This window comes from Mauremys mutica, chromosome 12, assembly GCF_020497125.1.
Source record: "Mauremys mutica isolate MM-2020 ecotype Southern chromosome 12, ASM2049712v1, whole genome shotgun sequence".
In the NCBI taxonomy this organism is placed as follows: Eukaryota; Metazoa; Chordata; order Testudines; family Geoemydidae; genus Mauremys; species Mauremys mutica.
Window position 1 is genome coordinate 57498885 of NC_059083.1, and position 20910 is coordinate 57519794.

General features: G+C 44.7%; 2 protein-coding genes across 4 annotated transcripts in view; one reads left to right on the plus strand and one right to left on the minus strand.

Moving 5' to 3' along the window:
- Positions 1–17083, minus strand: LOC123345937 (protein SCO1 homolog, mitochondrial). The gene is made up of 7 exons (XM_044983051.1): positions 16926–17083; positions 16549–16674; positions 16037–16127; positions 14676–14873; positions 7902–7994; positions 7638–7753; positions 1–1009 (listed from the first exon to the last, which is right to left on the minus strand). The coding sequence occupies exons 1-7, from the start codon at positions 17007–17009 to the stop codon at positions 878–880; spliced, it is 840 nt and encodes a 279-aa protein (XP_044838986.1). The 5' UTR covers positions 17010–17083; the 3' UTR covers positions 1–877.
- Positions 16940–20910, plus strand: part of ADPRM (ADP-ribose/CDP-alcohol diphosphatase, manganese dependent) — an 11374-nt gene continuing 7403 nt past the window's right edge. For 2 of the 3 annotated variants that reach the window (XM_044983048.1, XM_044983050.1), the window contains exons 1-2: positions 17938–18315; positions 18932–19586. In XM_044983048.1, coding sequence (XP_044838983.1) covers positions 18235–18315; positions 18932–19586 — 736 coding nt within the window. In that variant the 5' untranslated portion in view covers positions 17938–18234. Of the gene's footprint in view, positions 17385–17937; positions 18316–18931; positions 19587–20910 lie in introns of those variants that run through there. The other variant, XM_044983049.1, reaches the window with a different exon arrangement.

Sequence of the window (20910 nt, forward strand, 5' to 3'; positions counted from 1 at the left end):
TAAGAGTCATTCCTTTATTTTACAATCAGAGCATTGCACACATTTTACCTGATCAATAGCCGTGGGCACATACACTCGCTGATCATTCCTCCACTCCATTATTCAGTGCTTCATAACTGCCAGACTAAAAAGCTGCAGGGGGCTGGTTATGCCAGAAGAAAATCCATCCCCAACTCATAACCTATTTCATTACTAGTAAGAGTAACACCATTCTACATTAGGACATTGGAAACCGTGCCTGGAAGTGATGCTGCATCCCTGGGCTTGAGCTCAAAGATACTCAATCATTGTACAGGGCTGGTCCCACAAGTGGAAGAGGATGTGCCTTCAGTGCTCTCCTGTAAACCACAGGGTAGGAGTGCTATTAAGGCTCGTTACTGTGGACAGAACATTACAAGTGTCTGTACAAGAGCAAAAGGCACTGCAGAGAAGTGGAGGGGGGTAGAACCCTTTGGGATGCCAAAGTCTCTGCAACTTACATCAGAGAACAGCCTTTCCTGCAGAGTAGTTCTCACTTATCTCTTTCCAAAAGTGAGTGCATAACTGATGCAGAGGTACCTTCACCAACAAAAATAGTTTTGTAAAAATTTTAAATTCTTTGCTCCCGTGTTCCATAAGAGTCTCAAACAAATTCCTTATTCTGCAGCATGGTCATTGCTGCCAAATACACCCAATGGGAAAGGTTATGTACAAATTTCTGATAAGCAGCTACATTTCACAGAAATAAATACAATGTACCTTTCTTATTTGGAGAGGAAATGTGTGACATAAGGACACAGTCTTATAAGTTCAGTGCAGTTGAAAGCAGAGACATGTCAGTCCAATTAGAGCCCGCCTTACAGTTTGACTTTGCACTGTTCTTCGCAGATCTTGTATTTTAGCTGGGCTTATACTGTCTCATGTGGGCAGCAATAGAAGTGGCAATCTCGGAATTCTTCTTGTTCTGGCCATAGTAGTCCACAAAGCCTCCATCTGGCCCAATGAGGTACATAATAATTGTGTGATCCACCTGTAAGACAGCAGAGAGCAAATTTGTGCTGCAGGTCCTGAGTGTCACTCAGAGGGCAGTACGGGTTAGTGCCCTGATTAGCCTTTCAATCAGATTATCTCTGACTGTAGATTCACCATGAAGAACAGACTCTAGTTACAGACTAGAAATGGGCCAAGCAGGAGGAAATTGGAGAACAAGCTGTAAATAGATAGGGTGAAGAGGCACTACAAGTAGCAGAGCCTTGCAGGAGCTGTAGGCAGCTTCCCCCATTCCAGTCTTCAAGCAGGGTAAGTACAGAGGACAAGATGGAATGAGAAAATGAGGCTTGACCTGTTTTTCCCCTAACTTTTCCCTCCTCCCAGCTCTTCTGATGCCCGGATTAAGAGGAGAAGTTCTTCCTGCCCCTGCTGGCCTAACATCTCAATGTGCGCAAGACCCTCTCACTCCTTGCTGTCCTACAACTCTGGCTCCTGCAGTGAGACAAGCACTCGAATCCAGACCTTAGCCTGATATAAATGAAAGGGATATGGTGTGAGAACGCTGCAGTAAACCAAATTCACTCTCAGAGCAGATAGTGAGGGCAATAACGTTATTGAGAAAAGTGAGCTATGGAGAGAAGGCCTTGTGTATCCCAGGAAAGGCATGTGTACCCTGCTATGGGGCTCCCTCTGCTGGCTACACTGTGCTAGCATTCAAAGATGTTTCAGCTGCCTTTCAAGTGGGTGGAAAGGTTTAAATCAAGGCAATATAAAATGGTTTCATTTTTTTTTTTTTAAAGTTCACTCATGTAAATCAGATTGAGATTTTACAAAAGTCTTTAAAATATGTGCTATTGCAATTTAAAACTTAATTAACTCAGTTATAAATGTTTAAATATCACTGTCCTGGTAGGGTCTCTTCTCTGAGCTTTACAAGACTGCTATGGGCAAAAGTGGAATTGAAAACTAAGGCCGTGATCCTGCAAACACTTACGAGGGTAGGGTACCTAACTTGATTTACATGAACACCTCCACTGACTTCAGTGGGGCTACTCATGTGCTTGAAGTTAGACGTGCACCTAAGTGTAAGCGGCATCACAGACAAATTGTATTAAAACTTCTCATAGCTGCATAAAATCTTTGAAACTTCAAAACAAAACTGCTTCAGTGTTAACAAAAGTGTATGTGGTGTTGTGGTAGCTATGTTAACTGCAGGATATTAGAGACAAGGTGGGTGAGGCAGTATCTTTTATTGGACTAACTTCTGTGGTGAACGATGCAAGCTTCTGAGCTACACAGAGCTCTTCAAGTCTGGGGAAGGAAGAGTATCTGAGCTAAACACAGGTTGGGACAGATTGTTAAGCAGGAGCCCACGTAACTTGAAATTAAGTGGATAATTGAGGGTTAGACTGTTATGCACGAAGGGTTTGAAGTATGGATGAAACCAGACAATCACTACGTTCTAGAATGAACTTACATAGAAAAAAAGATAAGATAAAAAGCACCACCTCACCCATGGGCAAACACTTTTCACAAAGGGATTACTCCATATTGGATCTTTCAGTACTTGTCCTCAAAGCAATCCTGCTCAACAGCTTCAGAATGTGAGCCTGGGAATTAAATTCATGATAATCCCATGGGACAACTTCCTTAACCCTCTCTATCCCAATAATCTGCAATCCACTCTATTGAAAATGGAAGCCAGCGACCCGTTGCAAAGGGCAGCAGCTCAGGTCAGCATCAACCCATTTTCTTCCGAGCACCGATCTGCAAGCACACTATCATGAGAGCCTCCTGCATTTGCAATGGAGAGCAAACTGATCAAGCTTTTTGCAAAACAAGCTGCTTCAAACTACCTGTAACTTGCAGGGCAGGCAGTAAAGTTTTCCCACAGTCCTGGGACTAGAGAGGCCACATTTGAGCAGGGTTGGGGACAGAGAATGGTGCTTCTAGGGACTCGTATACAGTTACTTTGACCTGGGTCTGCACGCTGCAGTGTGGACTCCAGAGCCATAGGTTCGAGCATGGGTTAGAAAATCTTCAGGTATGGTTAAAAAACAAAATGTAGATGCTCAAGTCCAGGGTTCCCTAGCACAGGTCAGCTGACTCAATTTCCACTAACTCTGGGCTTACACTGCAGTGCAGACATCCCTCTGCTACCTCACACACCTGAAGAGCTCTTTGAAATTGTTCTCACCCACGTATCTAGAGTGTGTCCACAGAGAATGTAAGCCCAAGCTTTAGCCTAAGCTCAAGCCTAACGCCCCTTGCGTCCACACACCAATTGTGTTAACCTAGGGCTCAAACCTAGGGTCCCAGGACCTTGCAGGACTGCAGGGTCCAAGCCAATGTTGAGCTGGGGTCCACGCCTCATTGCTTTTCTGTGGGCACACAGCCCCAGAAGTCTTCCAGATGTATCCCAGAGCTCCTTCTGGCAACTTCCTTAGTCCTCTCTATGCCCACAATCTGTGGTGCTGTCTATTGCACTCTATTGCAAACAGAAGCCACAACTTTTGCAAACAGCCTGCACCCAGCAGCTCAGAGCAGTGTTAACCCATTGTCTGCTGAACACCACCAGTCTGCACATGCACTACCAGAGATCTTGCAGCGTTTTCAATGGAAACTGATCAAAACAAGCTTTATGCAAAGAGAGCTGCTTCCTAGTGACAAGAGCACAGCCAGATATTGCTGCACACGCTGCCGAGGAACCCCTGCACATGCAGCCCCAGGGCAGGGAGGGGCAGAGGTCAGAAAGGGGACTATGCAGCTGCCCTGCAAGGAGGAGGAGCAGCAGAGCTCCCCACCCAGCATGGTGATAGAAGGGATGACTCCCAACACCTCAGCTGCTCCTGCTCCCTGCAGGACAGCCACTTGGTCCCGCTCCGCTCTCTGTCCCTTGCTCCCAGCCCCCCCCACCCCCGCCCTCACGGGGACTGTGTGTTCAGAGATGACTAGCCAGTGTGCACTGTCAGGGTGGTGAGTGGGAGCCAGCCCCAACACTTCCCCACAGCCTGCCAGGGATCCCTTATCCCTGCTTCCTGGGGGGTACGGCCAGGGCAAGGATAAGGGACCCCTGGGGGATGCTGGAGCACAGTATATCCCAAGTCCTGGGGGTACCCTTCATACCCAACTAACCAAAACACTTTCATTGAACAGCCCATTTTAAAAATTAAAAGTTGCAAAGTTTCATTTTAATAGTTTGGCAGCCCTGGCAGCACTTATGTCCTAATTATCCTCTGAACAGGTGCACATGGGCATTTTCCTGCCGATGTGACTCAGTGTAGAGGGAGAGACCCCAATTCTCAAATTAGATGGTAGAGTTCAGTATAAAGCTTTCTACTGACACAGCCACCAAAGGAACTAATTATGCAGTTTATGTATTCATATGCTCCTTATTGACTCGAGCCCCATCAACAGCACCGTCACAGTTAGGAAAAAGGGTGGGCACTAATGTTTTCCCACTGTGCAACACATGCTCAAGTGCCGACGGGGGGCGTGGGGGGCGGGGGAGGTGCTAGGCACTCTGGGTTAGGGTTACGTTGACTCAGGTCTGTGCACTGCAGTGTAGATTCCAGAGCCCTAGGTTTGAACACAGGTTGGAAAATCCTTTACCTAAGGTTAAAATACAGTGTAGCTGCTCAAGCCCAGAGTTCCCTGATACAGTTCAGCTGACTCAAGTCCCACTAACCCAGTGTTCTTAAATTATGCATCAGGCCCCCGAAGTGGGCTGCAACCCTGTTTTAATGGGGTCACTAGGTTTGGTGTCAGATTTGCTGGGGCCAAGAGCCAAAGCCCAAGCCCCCATGGCCTGGGGGCAAAGCCAAAGCCCTTGACGTTCGGCTTCAGCCCCCCAACCTGGGGCAGCAGGGCTTGGGTGGGCTCAGGCTTCAGTCCCCCATCCTGGGGTCATGTAGTAATTTTTGTTGTCAGAAGGGGGTTGTGGTGCAATGAGGTTTGAGAACCCCTGCAAACCATAGCCTTGCACTGCTGTGTAGACATACCCCTAGTGCAGAGGTCAGCAGAGTCTTCATTTATTCACTCTGATTTAACGTTTCGCGTGCCGGTAATACATTTTAACATTTTTAGAAGGTCTCGCTCTCTAAGTCTATAAACCATTGTTGTATGTAAAGTAAACCAGTTTTTAAAAACGTTTAAGAAGCTTCATTTAAAATTTAATTAAAATGCAGATCTTATCAGTTTAGTGCAGTGGTTCTTAACCTGGGGTGCACACACCCCCTGGGGCAGGGCCGGTGCAAGGATATTTTACACCCTAGGTGAAACTTCCACCTTGCGCCACCCCCCCGTTGCACATCAGTTCATTGAGGGGCAAATCCCAACAAGCCTTTATAGACCCCAGGGGCCAGCCACGCCCAGGGGCTGCTCCCCAGACCAGGTTCCCTGCTCCCCGCCCCCTGAACTCCCCTGGAGGGTGCACAGCCTCCCCCCCAACCCCGGTGGACCCCGCCCCGAGTTCACTCACTGGCTTTGCCAGGCTTGGGCTGCTGCAGCAGCTTGGCAGGGAGGAGCCGCCTTCTGGTGACTCCGGAGAGCCAGAGCGTCCCGCTTGCAGCAGCAGCGAGCCCCAGCCATTGAGGAGCCAGTGCCCTAGTGACTTCATCCTGGTCAGGTCTCACGGCTACTACTCCCTCTTCCTCCTCCTCTTGGCAACTGATACCACTTCCTATTTCTTGAAATCCAGCTCTGCACTCGCACCATCTTTTCATGGTTTCCCTCCTACTTCTGGTCATTCCTTCAGTATCTCATTCAGTGCATCCCCCCACCTCCAGTCATTGTTCTTGGCCCATTCTTCTCTCACTGCCTCTGCATCAGGGGTGGGCAAACTTTTTGGCCCGGGGGCCACATCAGGGTTCTGAAACTGTATGGAGGGCCGGGGTGTAATGTATTAAATTGCTCCCCGTAGGAATGTGCTACTTATGGTGTACTACTTACGGCTGCCAGTCCTGGTGCTCCATAAGTAGCACATTCCTACCGGGAGCAATTTAATGCACTACACCCACAGCCGCGCTGCCCTGCACCAGATTGCAGCCCCATCCCCCAGAGAGCTGACGGCACGGCGAGCTGAGGCTGCAGGGGAGGGGCCGGGGGCTAGCCTCCCCGGCCGGAAGCTCAAGAGCTGGATAGGACGGTAACACAGGCCAGATGTGGCCCGCAGGCCATAGTTTGCCCACCTCTGCTCTACATGCTCTTATCTGCAAGCACAACCTTAAATCATCTACCTCCCTGTGGGGAAGCTCTCCGCCTTCATTCAATCCCATATCTCAGTAACTGATATCTTTGTGGATATCCAGCTACCAATTTAAACTCAGCAGACAAAACCAAACTCTTGATCTGCCACCTCCCCTTCCCACCACTACAACTGAGGACAGCACCCCACCTTCCTCCAAGTTACTCAGGCCTATAGTCTTCTTTGACTTCTCTGTATTCAGGCCATCTCTAAAGCTTGCTTATTCTTCCCATACATCCCTTAGATCTACCCTTCTCCCTTTGCCAATATTTCTGAAACTCATCCAAGCCCTTATTTAGTATCTTGACTACTAGAATCTCCTTTTCTCTGGTGTTGATACTGCAATCTCTCATGCCTCAAATCCATTCAAAACACTGTTGCAAAACTCTTCTTCTGGCTCATCACTTGGACCACCTCACCCCTTGCTGAGTCCAGCACTGGTTCCCCATACTTCCACAAACACAAGAATTTTGTCTTCACCTCTAAGATCTTTCACAGTACTACCCTGCCCCACCTACCTAATTTAATCACTTGTGGTGTAAATCCCCCCCTTCATAATGCCAACATTCCCAGGCTTTACTGTGCACCGATCCTTAAACAGCTCCACATTTTCTCCCATGCTGCAATTTACACATGCAGAAAGTATCCTATTGACTGTAGACACTGGCTTGTCTTCCTTTAAATCCCACCTTCATCTACAAAACCCTGCCAGTTGATCACAGCTAGGCAGTGATGAGCTGACCATCCCTCTTCCTACTCCTTTAATTCCCAATTCCTGCCATTCCCCCTCACCCTGCCTCCACCTCCAATTGCAAGCGAGACCAAAACAAGACAACGTGGAATTAAATTCATGTTAATTCATAACCATGAATTGTATGTTATTGCATGTTATTCCCCATGCCCACCTTTTGTGTGCCTCCTTTAGGACATGAGCTCACTGGAGCGGAAAATGCCTCTTTGGGTAAGTCTACAAAGCAAAGAAAAAAACCACAGCTGGTCCATGCCAGCTGACTCAGATTCATGGGACTTAGGCTGAAGGGCTGTTTCATTGTTGTGCTGACTTCCAGGCTTGGGCTCTCTGTGACCCACTCACCCTGCAGGATCCTAGTCTACACAGCAATGAAATAGCCCTGCAGCCCAAGCCCTGCAAGCCTGAGTTGGCTGGCATGGGCCAGCCGTGGGTTTTTCTTTGCTGTGTATATATACTCCATTATCTGTGTTTGTACAGTATCCAGCACAATGGTGCCTTGGTCCCAGTTTAGGTCTTTGGGGCTAATTCCCCTAATGTAAACATTTAGTAGGAATAATAAATATAAATAGGCATTTGTTATGCAGGATCTTAGATTAGATATCTACTGGCTTTAAAATCAGTGAATTAATCTGAATAATAGAGCACTCAGGCACAGGCCCTGCTTTTACTTACTATGTAGTCATTGTCTTCATCCTTGGGGCCTGAGCTGTAATAAACACGATAGGCTCTGGACACCTGCTCAATCTGCTCTTTGGTACCAGTCAGTCCAATCAGTTTGGGAGAAAACTCTAAACAGAAATGCAACATATTAGCCATGCTAAGGTTCCTGCCACCCAGAACCAGCTTTGGTAGAGCCCAGCCATCATTTTAATCACAAAAGAAAGCAACGAGTACAGAACAGCTACACAGTGCAAGGAAGAGAAAGGCAAATGGTACCTTTAACGTATCTGGCAACGGCTTCTCCAGTGTCCCGCTCTGGGTCGATGGTAATGAAGAGTGGGGTCACATTTGGCAGAGATGGGATGTTGTCTGTCACCACAAAGATTAACAGTTAATATTGCTCTCAGCAGGCCCAATGCCACAGCTCATCTCCCACATAATGAGGCTATAGTCAAACTCATAATACACAGTGAGTATAGGGGGCCTTTTTTTGCACGGACTGAAATGGTGACCACTTTGGAATGATATTGGGCAGGTTAAATAACATCTAATGAACTTTTTTAAAGGCCAGGGAGCAAGTGCAATGAGATAAAATGTTGTTCTCCAAACCCTTGCATCTGCCCTGGGGGTCCCTTCTCCTCAAGTAGAGACCCTACCTCTATTTACTAGGGCTGACAGGCCAATTGAGGTGCAAGGAATGTAGATTGTAACCAAGATCAGGCATCTTGAGAAATAATAACCACTTCTCCCCGTTGAAAGGAGATGGTATTTTGCATTTCAGCATCTATCCTGCTACCGCCTCCTTCCAAGGGAGCAATGCCACACCACGGAGACATCAGAGAAGGCTCCTCCTGCAGCAGTAGCACAAACAGCAGCAAAAGCTACTTGCTGTTGCAACACTGCACATTCCTACAGGGGAATGGGTTATCTGCCTCTCCTTAACATATTAGGTTTGCTTCTGGGGAAGCTGACAGAACCCGTCGTCAACAGAACCTACAACCCACCTGGCCCAGAGGCCATCTTTCAGCCATCCCCATTGTCACAACAGAGCTGGACTCACCTTTCTGGACTCCTCCTTCCCTCACCCCTTTGACCAGAGCACATTAATTTCTTTCCTGCTAGGAAAGGCTCCATTCTGCCAGTAGTTACTATCCATACTTTTCCTCCTTTATTCAAGGTGCTGCTGGAGGACCCAAATCTCTCTTCAAGAAGCAAATGTGGACCTCGCTCAGCCTGCCATCAACAATCACACCCTATCAAGTGGCTCAACTTCATTGGTGCTGAGAGTGCCACACTGGGGCAAGTAGCTGGGATTTTAAACATTCTGCTAGACTTCTTCTGTACCCAAGAAATATTAAAGACTGTAAAAGAGAGCATCCATTGCAGAACCTTTCTGTCTGAAAGGACGTTTTGAGCATGCAGAGTATTGGAGATAATCTCTGTCCTGCAGAGCCAAGATCTTTGCCACAGAACCTTTCACCTATTGACAGTACCTCCTCTTAAATGAATGTTACTGGTAAAATTGTAACAGGAATGTTTGAGATTCATGAGAGTTCTATAGGGGCCACCATCTCAACAATGGGGGCTGCAGCACCATGCAGGCATGTGTACAGCCAGTTTAGGGTCCCCCGGATATTGCCCTATAGGATGCTGGGGCTAAGTCACACTGCTTGCTGCTTCCCTGGCATTTTTGCACGTGGACATAAGGTGTTTTTCAAATGAATGAGAGGGATGAATGGGCAAGATTTCTCTAATGCTCTAATACAAAACTCTATCTTGAGAGAGATCTGTTCTCCAGAATAGATCCAGCCTTTCTTTAATCAAGAAACTGTTCTTGGTTAGCAGTCACTACCATATTTCATTAACCAAGAAAACCCTCTTCTAGCAGGACAATACCACATCCCAAAGGGTAGTGCCAAGTACAAAAAACTATAGGAACCCAACATTGACTCAGAGCATGCCTTATATGAGGCTTCCCCCAAGATCTAAGCATGAGGCCCAGTTTGACCTTGTTTGCTATAACATTGCATCTAATGTGAAGCAATGCAGAGAGACCAGGGACTTGGAGCAATCACATTTTTTAATTGCTCTGCTCCAGCTCTGACTCCACTCCACGCTCCGACTCAAATTAATTTTTAACTAAATAAAAAAGTGCATACTGTAATTTTGAAAAAACATTTTTAGTCAGACTTTTAACACAATTTACGTCATCAACAATGATACAAACTAGAATCATTCATAATTCATTCTGTACAAAATTATTGCAGCAATCAAGTCATCTTTCATAGCCTGCTGCAAATCATTTAAAATTAACTTTAAAGCTGAAAACAGTGGCTCTACACTAGCTTGAGTTTTTGGCATGCTCAAAGCAATTCTACAGGCAGCCTGAATGCAGTGTGGGTAGCTGTGAATGGCCTCAAGAACAGACTTAACTTTTAGCCTACCAATAGACTCCATCACCTCACAATCTTCCCGAAAGTTTCTCTTGAATAAATGCTTCAATTACAATTATGAATTGCAGAAACTCGGTGTCTTTCTTGTTTATCAAATCATCTTCTGAAGAATTGATGCTTGAATTATTTCCATTTCCACATGATGGTTGTGGACTTCTCAGGGATGGATGCACGAATAAATTCAGAAATAGCAGGCTGTTTTCAAACTTTCGTCTTCACTCTGAAGGATGTGAACTTTCTGAAACCACAAATTTGATTGTTGATGACTCCTTTTGTTGTTTCGCTTTCTTCAACCTCTTTCGCCGAGTTCAAATGTAGCAATCGATTTTGTTTTTCGAGTCGTCGAGCAATATCAAGGAGCCCTTCCTTTGCCTTTGGTATTTCCCTTGAGGTAAGAAGAATCCGATACCGTGGGTCAACATAAACTCCAGCAAGGAAATCAATATTGTCAAAAAGCTTCTCTTTGCGTTTCTGCATGGAGGATAGAATTCCTTCTGCAATCTGTCCTCCATTTTCTTGCAAGAATTTTGACAGTTTTCGCCATTCCTTCATTAAAACTCCCGGGGTTACAGCGACAGCTTGAAGATTCATGGTTGTTTGGTTTGGCTTTGCCAAGAGGTCTCACGGGTTCTTCACTTCATCCCATTCAGCTTTTGTTAACTTGAGTTCCCTTGTTCCAGCAGCAGCCACTTGTTCACAGTAAGATTGATCGGCTTCTCGTTTTTCAATCATCACAAATGTTGAACCCCAGTGAGACACAGTATCCAATGATTGAGTTACCCCATGTAGATCAAGCAGAACACTGAGTACTTGGGGTTCATAGTTTGACAATGACTTGTCAAATTTTTGCCAGAAATTTTTCCGCATGTTTTGTTCAGTCCATCCCAGATTGTCAACTGAGGTGGGGAATACCACACCGCATCAGTTGGACTTTTGAGTCGTCCTCAATGAAGCCATGTTGGAAGTATGAGACAAGGGTCATTAACCCATTGTGCAGCAGCATTCATGTTGAGTTCGATTTCATCCATTCCTTTAGTTCCTTCATCAGACAAAATAGCTTCAGTTCTGTCCACATCCCTGTTCTCAGAGGTAGAAATGGTTTCATTGTCCTCGCTGAAATTTTTGATGGCACGCATCATGTTTGCTGCATTGTCAACAGATGCTCAGCACCTGCATTTCATTGAACTCAAATTTTTCTAAAATAGCCTTTACTTGACTTTTCAAGTACAAAGAATTGTGATGCCCTTCAGTGTTGATTATGTCCAAAGTTTTTACCACAGCTTTATCTTTTCCTTCTTCATAGTACTGAGCATTGATTGGAAGGAAATTTCTGTTTCCAAGGATTGCCGCATCCATTTTCAGGTAGCACAATTTTTGCTCCAAAGCTTTCTTGACTCTTCGTGACCAGACTCAGCTGTGCTGACAACTAAATGACAAACCACATCATGCCCTGTCAAAACACCAAGCTGCCGACCCATTTCACCTGCAATTTTTTGGAATCCTTTGTTCTTTAGCCTGAAGGTAGTGAGCGGCATTGAACTCAAGCAAACCATTTCCATCAGCCCTTCATGGAAAGTATTGGTAACCATGGTGACTGTAACCTTTGAGGACTTCAAATATGAGTTAAGTTTTGTTTGCTCAATTTGAGTTTCTTTTCAGATGAAGCGCCACAAAAAATCTTTTCTCCGGGAGTTTTCAAAGAGCCAGATGAACGTCATTTAGCCGTGTCAGCTTTCTGTTTTGCCTCATCTTCCTGGTCCTTTTTTGTAACCAGAGCCACATAGTTTTCAGGATAGTTATGTTTTACATGCCACCAAAAGTTTAAACTTTTCACAGCACTTGCTTCACTTGTCTTGAAGCTACATGGTTTGAGCTCGCCATTCACTTCCTTTTCCACCTTGCACGGTGCCCATTTCTTATTTGCTTTTCCCAAATTTGGGCTTTTCAAATTCAAAAGTAAAGACGTCGTTGAGATCCTTTTCTGTAAACTGGCTATCAATCATGGGGGACAGATCTGATTATTTTTCTGAAGCCATGGCCAAATCTTTTTGTGCTGCTACCGCATCCAAAAAATATTTAAAAAGCAATGAACAAAAGCATTACATTTTTTTATAATGTACCTGCTTGTGATATCTTAACCATTTCAGGTACCTTGAATTTATTTTGGAATTTCTCAACAAAAATGATTGCATTTTCTTTTTACACAAAATTATTATTAAAGTATATTTTAACATGTTTCTTGCAGTTTTAATGACGTAAGAAGCATTTTTGATATACATAATTTTTTATTTATCAATTGCAAGTTAGTTTTTCTTATAAATTTTGCAGTAAAAATATTCAAAATATTTTCCAAGTTTTTAATATCTCAAAAATGCGTTAATATAGATATATCAATGAAACTTGGTATGTGCCATAGTGTTAGTATGTGCTATTGCTGTTCTACAACATTAATTGTCAGGCAGTAACGAGGCTACACGTTACAAGGTTGAAAATAAACTTTAACGGGAAAGCAGATTCAAATTGCAAGCACAGTCCTTTTAGTAAAGAGAGCAAATTTTTGGAAATATGTTTTTGCTTCATCAGACTGAATAGATTATACAAAATAGAGCAAGTAACAGGTTCCATCTTGTATAATGTTTCCAGCCTGATGAAGGAAAAACATTTCTGAAAATTTGCTCTTTACTAAAAGGACTATGCTTGCAATTTGAAACCACTTTCCCTTTAAAGTTTATTTCCAATGTTCTATCATACAACATCATTCAAATAAAATTATTTAAACTACAGGTGTCGTGAACTGGGGGAACTGGGCCAATTTTATTTAATATTTTTTTAAATCTTTGACTATTTAACAGATACAATCCTGGAATATGATTTAATGCTAAAACATGCATTAAAATGGTACTCTTAATTTATTTTGTATAATGAACCATTTCTGAGAAAGCAGCAAAGAGTCTTGTGGCACCTTATAGACTAACAGACATTTTGGAGCATGAGCTTTCGTGGGTGAATACCCACTTCGTCGGATGCACTTCGGATGCATCCGACGAAGTGGGTATTCACCCACGAAAGCTCATGCTCCAAAATGTCTGTTAGTCTATAAGGTGCCACAAGACTCTTTGCTGCTTTTACAGATCCAGACTAACACGGCTATTCCTCTGATACATTTCCGAGAAAACTGTTTAAAAAATGTAATCTGCTTAGATGCTTAGAATGATAAACAATTTTACTTATTAATTATTTTTCAACTTTGGAACCATAAATTTTAAATGTAATAATAAATAACAAAAATTATTAACTTATTATGGAACATAATATTACCACTCATAGCCAGGAGCAGTCAATGACAAACCTTTCTTGAAATATGAAATAAAAATGACCAACTGCCAGTTCAGGACACCTATGGTTTACATAATTTTGGATAATGTAATATAGTAGCACATACTAATGCTAAAACACAGACATAATTTCATTACTTTATATTAAAGCATTTTTGAGATATTAATCAGAAATTAACTTTTCATCACCTCCTTGAAGGGACTGTAGCTCCCTTAGGAAGAATTTTAGGACACGTGTTCACAGAAACATTTGTTGTTAAAATGACTTAAGGATTCACCCCCAAAGTTGTGTTGGACATTTTCCAATCACTCTGGATTTATCACAAAAATCACTCCTAATTTACGCAAAAATGTTTACTGTACATTTATATGCCTGCTACACGTGACTGTCAGTAAATTTAAAACTACAGACAATGCTACCAAAAGACCATTGAACAGATAACATATAAAATAAGTCCGCCAGAGTGATACGGGAGCGTGTACAAATGAACAAATGTACCGGTAACGGGAGCCCATGTAAGAAATGAGCTTAAGTGGTTAATATCTCATGATATCTTAATATATTAATAACAAAAACTTTTTTTTTTGCAATATACCTGTTTGTGATAACTTAAATGTTGCGTGTCACATCACACTTTTCCATAATCGCAGCACTCAGTGCGTCTCGTTGATCAACCCTTACAAAAGAAGTATCAACACATACTAATCTAACTAATCTACGCAAGTACGTACTCGCCTAACCTTGGCACAAGGGTGGGAGCAGTCTGCAGTGTTGCCGGATGTCTGATAATTATCTGATTCTTTAATAAAAGATATCTCCAAAAAACTTTGTAATTTTGTATCTGTACATTAAATCTTGATTTTGGCCAAAATGAGAGTAACTGTGACATATTATGTAAAGTGGTAAAGTAGATGTTAATATCAATTGTTATACAATCTGAAACTTTTTGGCACCTTTAGGACTTTCTTGCTAAATACCATTTATTTTTAATTGAAAATTAAAAAAAAACTGGAGCAGTGGAGTAGTCAAGATTTTCTCCAGCTCTGGGGCAAAAACCTGCAGCTCCACTGCTCCCCGCTCCAGCTCCGGGCTCCGCCCAAAGCCCTGAGAGAGACAGCATAAAAAAAGGCTGAAATTTTCACATACATTAAGGAGATGGTCCCATTGCCATTTAGTAAGCTGGGAGAAGCACTGTAGTATTTCACTATATGAAGTGCAGCCTATTTTAAGTAGAGTTAGGATTCTGACTGGATTCAATTACCAATTTCATCCACCGCTAGAATCATTTTCTCCAATTCCTCTGGACAGATATCAGGGCAGTGCGTGAAGCCGAAGTAGATTAACACCCACTGGCCCAGGAAGTCCCTGTTGGTCCTGGGCTGTCCCTGGTGATCCACAAGTGAGAAAGGGCCTCCCAGCAATGGCTTCCCAAGAGCTCGCTTCTGTTCTTTCTCCAGCACTGAAACCAAACAGCAATGGGAGGTTACTACCAGCTGTGTCACACACAAAAGATCCCAGAAACCATTCAAAGACAGTTTGAGTCATAAGGCTCTCAAAGGCAAATATGCCTAGTAGGACTACAGTAATGTAACACCTTGAATTTCAAAGCCCACTGCAAAATATAAGCCCAACATGGACAAGACAACTTTATAGTAAACAGAACAGTTTTACATTGTGATATTTTCCATATAAACTATATTCTACTGTGCTCCAAAAGGAGCTTATCATCAAGATGGCACTGAAGCTCATATGCTGAAGTCAGGAAACATGAATTGGGATGGAATGCCTGCAGTTAAGAGTCAAGCATCTTCTAGAGACTTAAGGGGGGGGGGCTGCTGTGCTGCCACGGTCTAACTGGGTTTCAGTATCAGGACAAGGAAAAAAGAATTAGGTAAGTGTTCACTATAAAGAGAGCATTAAACAGTAAGTGGTTAAATCCAGCATACAGGGGTTAAAACGAGAATTGGGAATCTATGCTCTTAAAAAGTCTTACACATACTTCCACACCCTGGGGAAACAAACACGCGCACACTTTCATTCTGGGCTTTTACACTCTAATCTTGTGTAATGCTTGCATACCACGATAATAGGTGCAATATAACAACTTAATATAAACCAACAATACTACAAGTTTTAAAATAGGACTTTAAAAGAGCAAAAAGAAATCAAAAATGTAGAAAAGTAAAATATTGAATAAACTGAAAACAGATAATGGTATAAAATATGTATATATGCACACAGGGTAAAAATACAAACTGACAATCAAAGAGCAAATGGCCATGAGTTAAACAGATAAAGGAAAAGGATAATAAAACTAAGTGGGTAAAATACGCCAGAACAGAAAGACAATGTGCAAAAAGTCTTGTGCTCCACCTTATTCCATGAATATTTAGACCAGAATCTCTTTTGGACAAGGAGCTGTCATCCTGTGTGTTTGTGAGGTGTCTAGCACACTGATAGGCACTGTGCTAAAATCAGCATTATCAATCTCTTCTAGTTGTCACCCTTCCGAGCAGCACTACCACAACTAACAAGTCCACAAGATCTTTTTATCTGCCCAGCTATAAAGGTTTGGAGGGGGAATTACAAAGGTTTTGGGATGATAATGTAACATATACATACTTTCTTCCTTTTTTTTCTTGAAGTATTTCATTCCTGCCAATAAAGCTCCACCAATCGCAAATGTGAGTGCCAAGGACTTCCAGGAAACTGGCTACTAGGAGAGAGATTCCATAAAAATTAAACTTCATCATCTTCAACTATTTTTTTTGTAAAACATAGGAAAGTGCTAAGTACGTGTTTATGAAATAAACACCCAGCTCTTGTGATATGACAGAATACCTGTATCAGAGATCAACCACAATTCTGTATGAAGAACCAATCCACAAAAACCAAACCCAGGTACCTTTATAAATACAGCCAGTGCACAGAGACTATCAACACAGGGGAGAAATTCCAGCCATGGCTGCCACAGAGGGACGCTCCCCACCCTGGCTTCCCCCTTGACCGGGAGGGCAGGGCACCTCTTACTACACACAAGGCACATGAGGGAGTTTTAGGCCTTAGCGCGCAACCCCTCTGAGTTTAGATTAAGGACACGGCTACGGCCGCCATTGGGAACGTGGCCTCCTTACCCCGGGCTTCGAGGGGCCCGTCTTCGCTTTGTCTCCCTGAGGTGCAGTAGCCAGGTGGCGAGTCACCGGCACGGAGCCGGGGAGACCCCAGCATGGTGAGCGGCGAGCAAGGCGGGCAGCGAGCAGCTGCAGAGAGAAAGATGAGGTGAGCAGCAGGTTAAGGCGCGAGGCGGCTCGGGGTCTGGGGACGCGCAGGCGCGAGGGGGCCCGGCCGGGAAGTGCGGGGCACGAGCGGGTGAGCGGCCGCCGGGGCGCGGAGCTGTTCTGACATGGCGGGGCCCTGGCCACCTGCCCCCAGGCAGGGTCCCGCCGGGTCAGGCTGCTCCGTGCGGGAAGCAGGACCCCGCCAGGCCCCCCGGACCGGAAGTTCCCCTCACCGGTCGCGTCCACGCGCCTCTGCGTCCCGGAACGTGGAGTCCCAGCGCCCAGACGAGGGAGACTCGCCCGGCCACCGCCGCCATCCTACAACCGGCGTCACCGCCCACTAACCCCGCCCCCCCGGCAGCTTCCGGCCACACCGTCCACTAACCCCCCGGCAGTTTCCGGCGACGCCGTAACTAACCCCGCCCCCCCGGCAGCTTCCGGCGTCGCCGCCAACTAACCCGCCCCCCCCCGCAGCTTCCGGCGTCCTTCAGTTTCTGTGCGCGGGCGCACAAGCAGCAGCCCGGCCCTGGGGCGTTGGGTGGGCGCGGTGGCCGGTTGCAGGGTTGCCAATTCCTGGAGTTTTCATCACATGACAACCTTCAATTACAGATTAATCTTTAGTTCCTGGGGACTCCAGGACAATCATGGTGGGTTGGCAACCCTAGACCCCGGCTAAGCGCGGACGGAGCCAGGTTCGTAGTTGGGACGTGCTCGGTCGGTCGGTGAGTGAGTGAGTGGGTCGGGGGGGGGCGGTATCTGAAGTGGTAATGGGGTCCGGGCTAGGGTTGTCATCTCTCTGATTGCTGGTAACCGGCCCCCTGAGGTCTCGCCCCTGTCCTGCCGCTTCCCCTAAGGGCCCCCTCACGCACTGGATTGTCTCTTATCTCCCTCCCCTCCACGGCGCAGCTGGGCTCCCTCCGCTCTGCGGCAGGAAGGGGAGCTGCTGCAGTCTGACCAGGAGCTGCCTGCACAGGTGGGAGGTGACCCCAGCTGGGAGGTTCTGGGGTGAATGGCCGGGCACCTCCCCTCTTCCTGCAGTAACTGGACATCTGACTGGACACTGCCAGGTCCCCTTTTTGGCTGGACTTTCTAGTTGAAAACCATGCACCTGGCAAAACGTTTCTTCTCAGGAAATGGGTTAGAACCAGAACCAGAAACATCCTCAGTTGAAGGGTGATGTCACTGTTCCACATTATGATGTGTATGATGATGTCATGCCAGAGATTGTGGAAGTGACATCTTAACATGGTGACTTGTGTTACCATGACTACCCCAGATGCTCCTTTTTGGCCCAGATCAGATGACCACCCACTCCTCCTCCTCCTCCCCCCTGCCCCCATTCAGGCCATGATCTTTCCTAGAGACTGTCCCTGGCCCATGCAATGCCTGGCACTGAGCCAATGCACAGCGTGTGGCAAATGAGGCTGGAACTGTGCTTCCAGAACTTACCTGGAGTCCTGGAGAACTGGGCTCCATCCCTGCCTCTGCCGGAACCCCGCTCAACCAGTCAAACTAAACCTTCCACGGCTGGCTCTAGGCTGCATGATGCACATTTCTGGGTGCCCAGCTTCAACCGCCGGAGCCCTGGTTTATAGAAAGTCTGAGCACAGTGCTGGGAAACTTGTGAGTTAAAAAATGATGAATTGGCCCTCAGAAAATCATTAAATTGGCCTAAAAATCATGAGATTTTTAAAAATAAAAGTTGGATTCCTTTTGCCTTCTGGTTTTGAGCCTTTGGGATTTCCAGCTTCAAGCTTTTCTCCTCAGCCATGAGGACTAATCGTCTTTTAAAATCAGTTTAATCCAGAACCACACTCTTAATAAGCAGGGTTTATTTTTTAAGCTCAACCTTATCTCTGAATTTCTTGGGTTGGTAGTGCTTATTTTGGGAATAATTACATCATTCTTACAATGTTTTTTCCCTTAAATTACTTAAATTACTGATATGTTCTCCCAACTCAAACTCTAGTTGAATATATTTTTTAATCTGGGAATGTTACATATTGAAGGAGTATTACATGAAACCCCCTGCCCTCTTTGCCTATTTCAAGAGTGGCAGACTTCTAGTGCTTCTGCTTTTGCTTCTGCTTTTTTCTGAAGTGATAACTCATGCCAAAGAGTTCTGCAGGTCTTTAGCTGTATAAAAAATGTTTCTTCTGGGTGTTGCAGCTGATTTTTTTTTAAAGCACCCAGCTTTGTTTGAACTGAGTTTGTCTTCTCTCTTTTTTTCCTGCATTAGATTTTGGGAGCCTGGTTGACAGTTATGGATAAAACTCCTACTTGGAGACCTGGATCCTTGACAGGGAACTCTGAGCTGTTTTTTTCCTTTGGAGTCATAGCAGATATTCAGTATGCTGATCTAGAGGATGGTTATAACTTCTGGGGGTCCCGGAGGAGATACTACAGACACAGCCTTAACCTTCTGCAGAGCGCAATTGATGAGTGGAATAAGGAAGACAGTCAACTTGAGTTTGTACTGCAGCTTGGGGATATTATTGATGGTTTTAATGCCCAACATAAAACATCAGAAAGTGCTCTGAGAAGAGTTATGAACAAGTTTAAAAAGCTTAGAATCCCAATTCATCACACATGGGGAAATCATGAATTGTACAACTTTACTAGAGACTATTTAACACAATCTGAACTTAACAGCAAGTCTTTAGAAGACCAGATCTTCCTTGGTTCTGCTGCCAATGGCCAGGACTCTCCTGGAGCCACTGCTGAAGAACATTACTATGCTTATCATTTTAGCCCAGTCCCAAAATTTCGGTTCATTTTACTTGATGCTTATGATTTAAGTATCCTTGGGAGGGATAAATCCACCCAAAAATATCAGGATTCTTTGAAGCTGCTGAAGGAGAAAAACCCAAATGAGAATCTGAATAGTCCCACAGGTATTGCACTGCCTGTGAAAGGTTAACATGCATTCCCAAAATTCTGCTTCAAATAATAGTCCTCTTCATAGTAGAAAGACTTATAATTAATATAAGATATGTTACTAGGTGGTAAATCAGTGTGAGCTTCGTTGCCCTTGATCCTTTTCGCATAATATACACACACAATTCCCACTCTTGGGCGTCAACTCTTAGTGCAAGAAAAGTCAGAACTTTCTTAGCTCTTAGATTTGTCCTGTGAGGTACTGGCCATTATGCACAAGTTCTTTGCCAACTTTCTCAGCTAGGTTCTTATTGAACAGGGTCAGAAAAAGAGTGCCACACACAAGCTGCACGCCAGATTTTTTTTTTTTTTCCCCCAGTGCTGTTATGGTGCTTCCTAAGTCTTATTTTAGACACTTCCACATATCTTCTTCTGATCGCTCAGTCTTCTGTGGGGCTCATCAGTACTAAAGCACATGACCATGGAGGGGCTTTGGAGGCATGCCTTGACAAACCCACTGATGACTCATGTGGGGGCGGAACTATTCTCAACATCAGTGCCTTGTTTTGGTTACACTGTGAGACTTTGTCTAGGCCAGTGCAGAGACTGCAAGACTAATATAATGTTTCTTGGAATAACCCTATTTCTATACTTTAGAGTTGCTGTCTTCCAAGGCAGAATGAAATAATACAGATTTGTATGGTTTACAAATCTACATTCAAACAGTGCCTTGGGAGCACTGATAAATTTTACAGATAAATTTGGCAGGTCAGGGCTGGGCTTTGTGGATACAGGGGTTTGGTGCCCCTTTGTCCCTTTTAAAGTGGTTAGCCCTGCTTCTTCAACACTAGGCCAGTCTGTTCCAGGGAACTTTTTGGTGGGAAGTAGTATAGATGGTCCTGCTTACAGGACCTAAGCCAGACAGAGCTCAGGAGCTATCTGCCAGCTAGAACTCAGCAGCTCTATGTTACCTGTTCTGAGGCTTCCTACATGCCAGATTTTGGGGCAGCTGTACCCTGGGTAAAGTTTTTTCTTTAGGCACTCAGGGACAAACACCTTTTTCCAACACCAGATGCCTTAGCACTGTAGACCAGGGGTAGGCAACCTATGGCACACGTGCCAAAGGCAGCACACAAGCTGATTTTCAGTGGCACTCAGTGCCTGGGTCCTGGCCACTGGTCTGAGGGCTCTGCATTTTAATTTAATTTTAAATGAAGCTTCTTAAACATTTTTTAAACCTTATTTACTTTACATACAACAATAGTTTAGTTATATATTATAGACTTATAGAAAGAGACCTTCTAAAAACTGTATTACTGGCACGTGAAACCTTAAATTAGA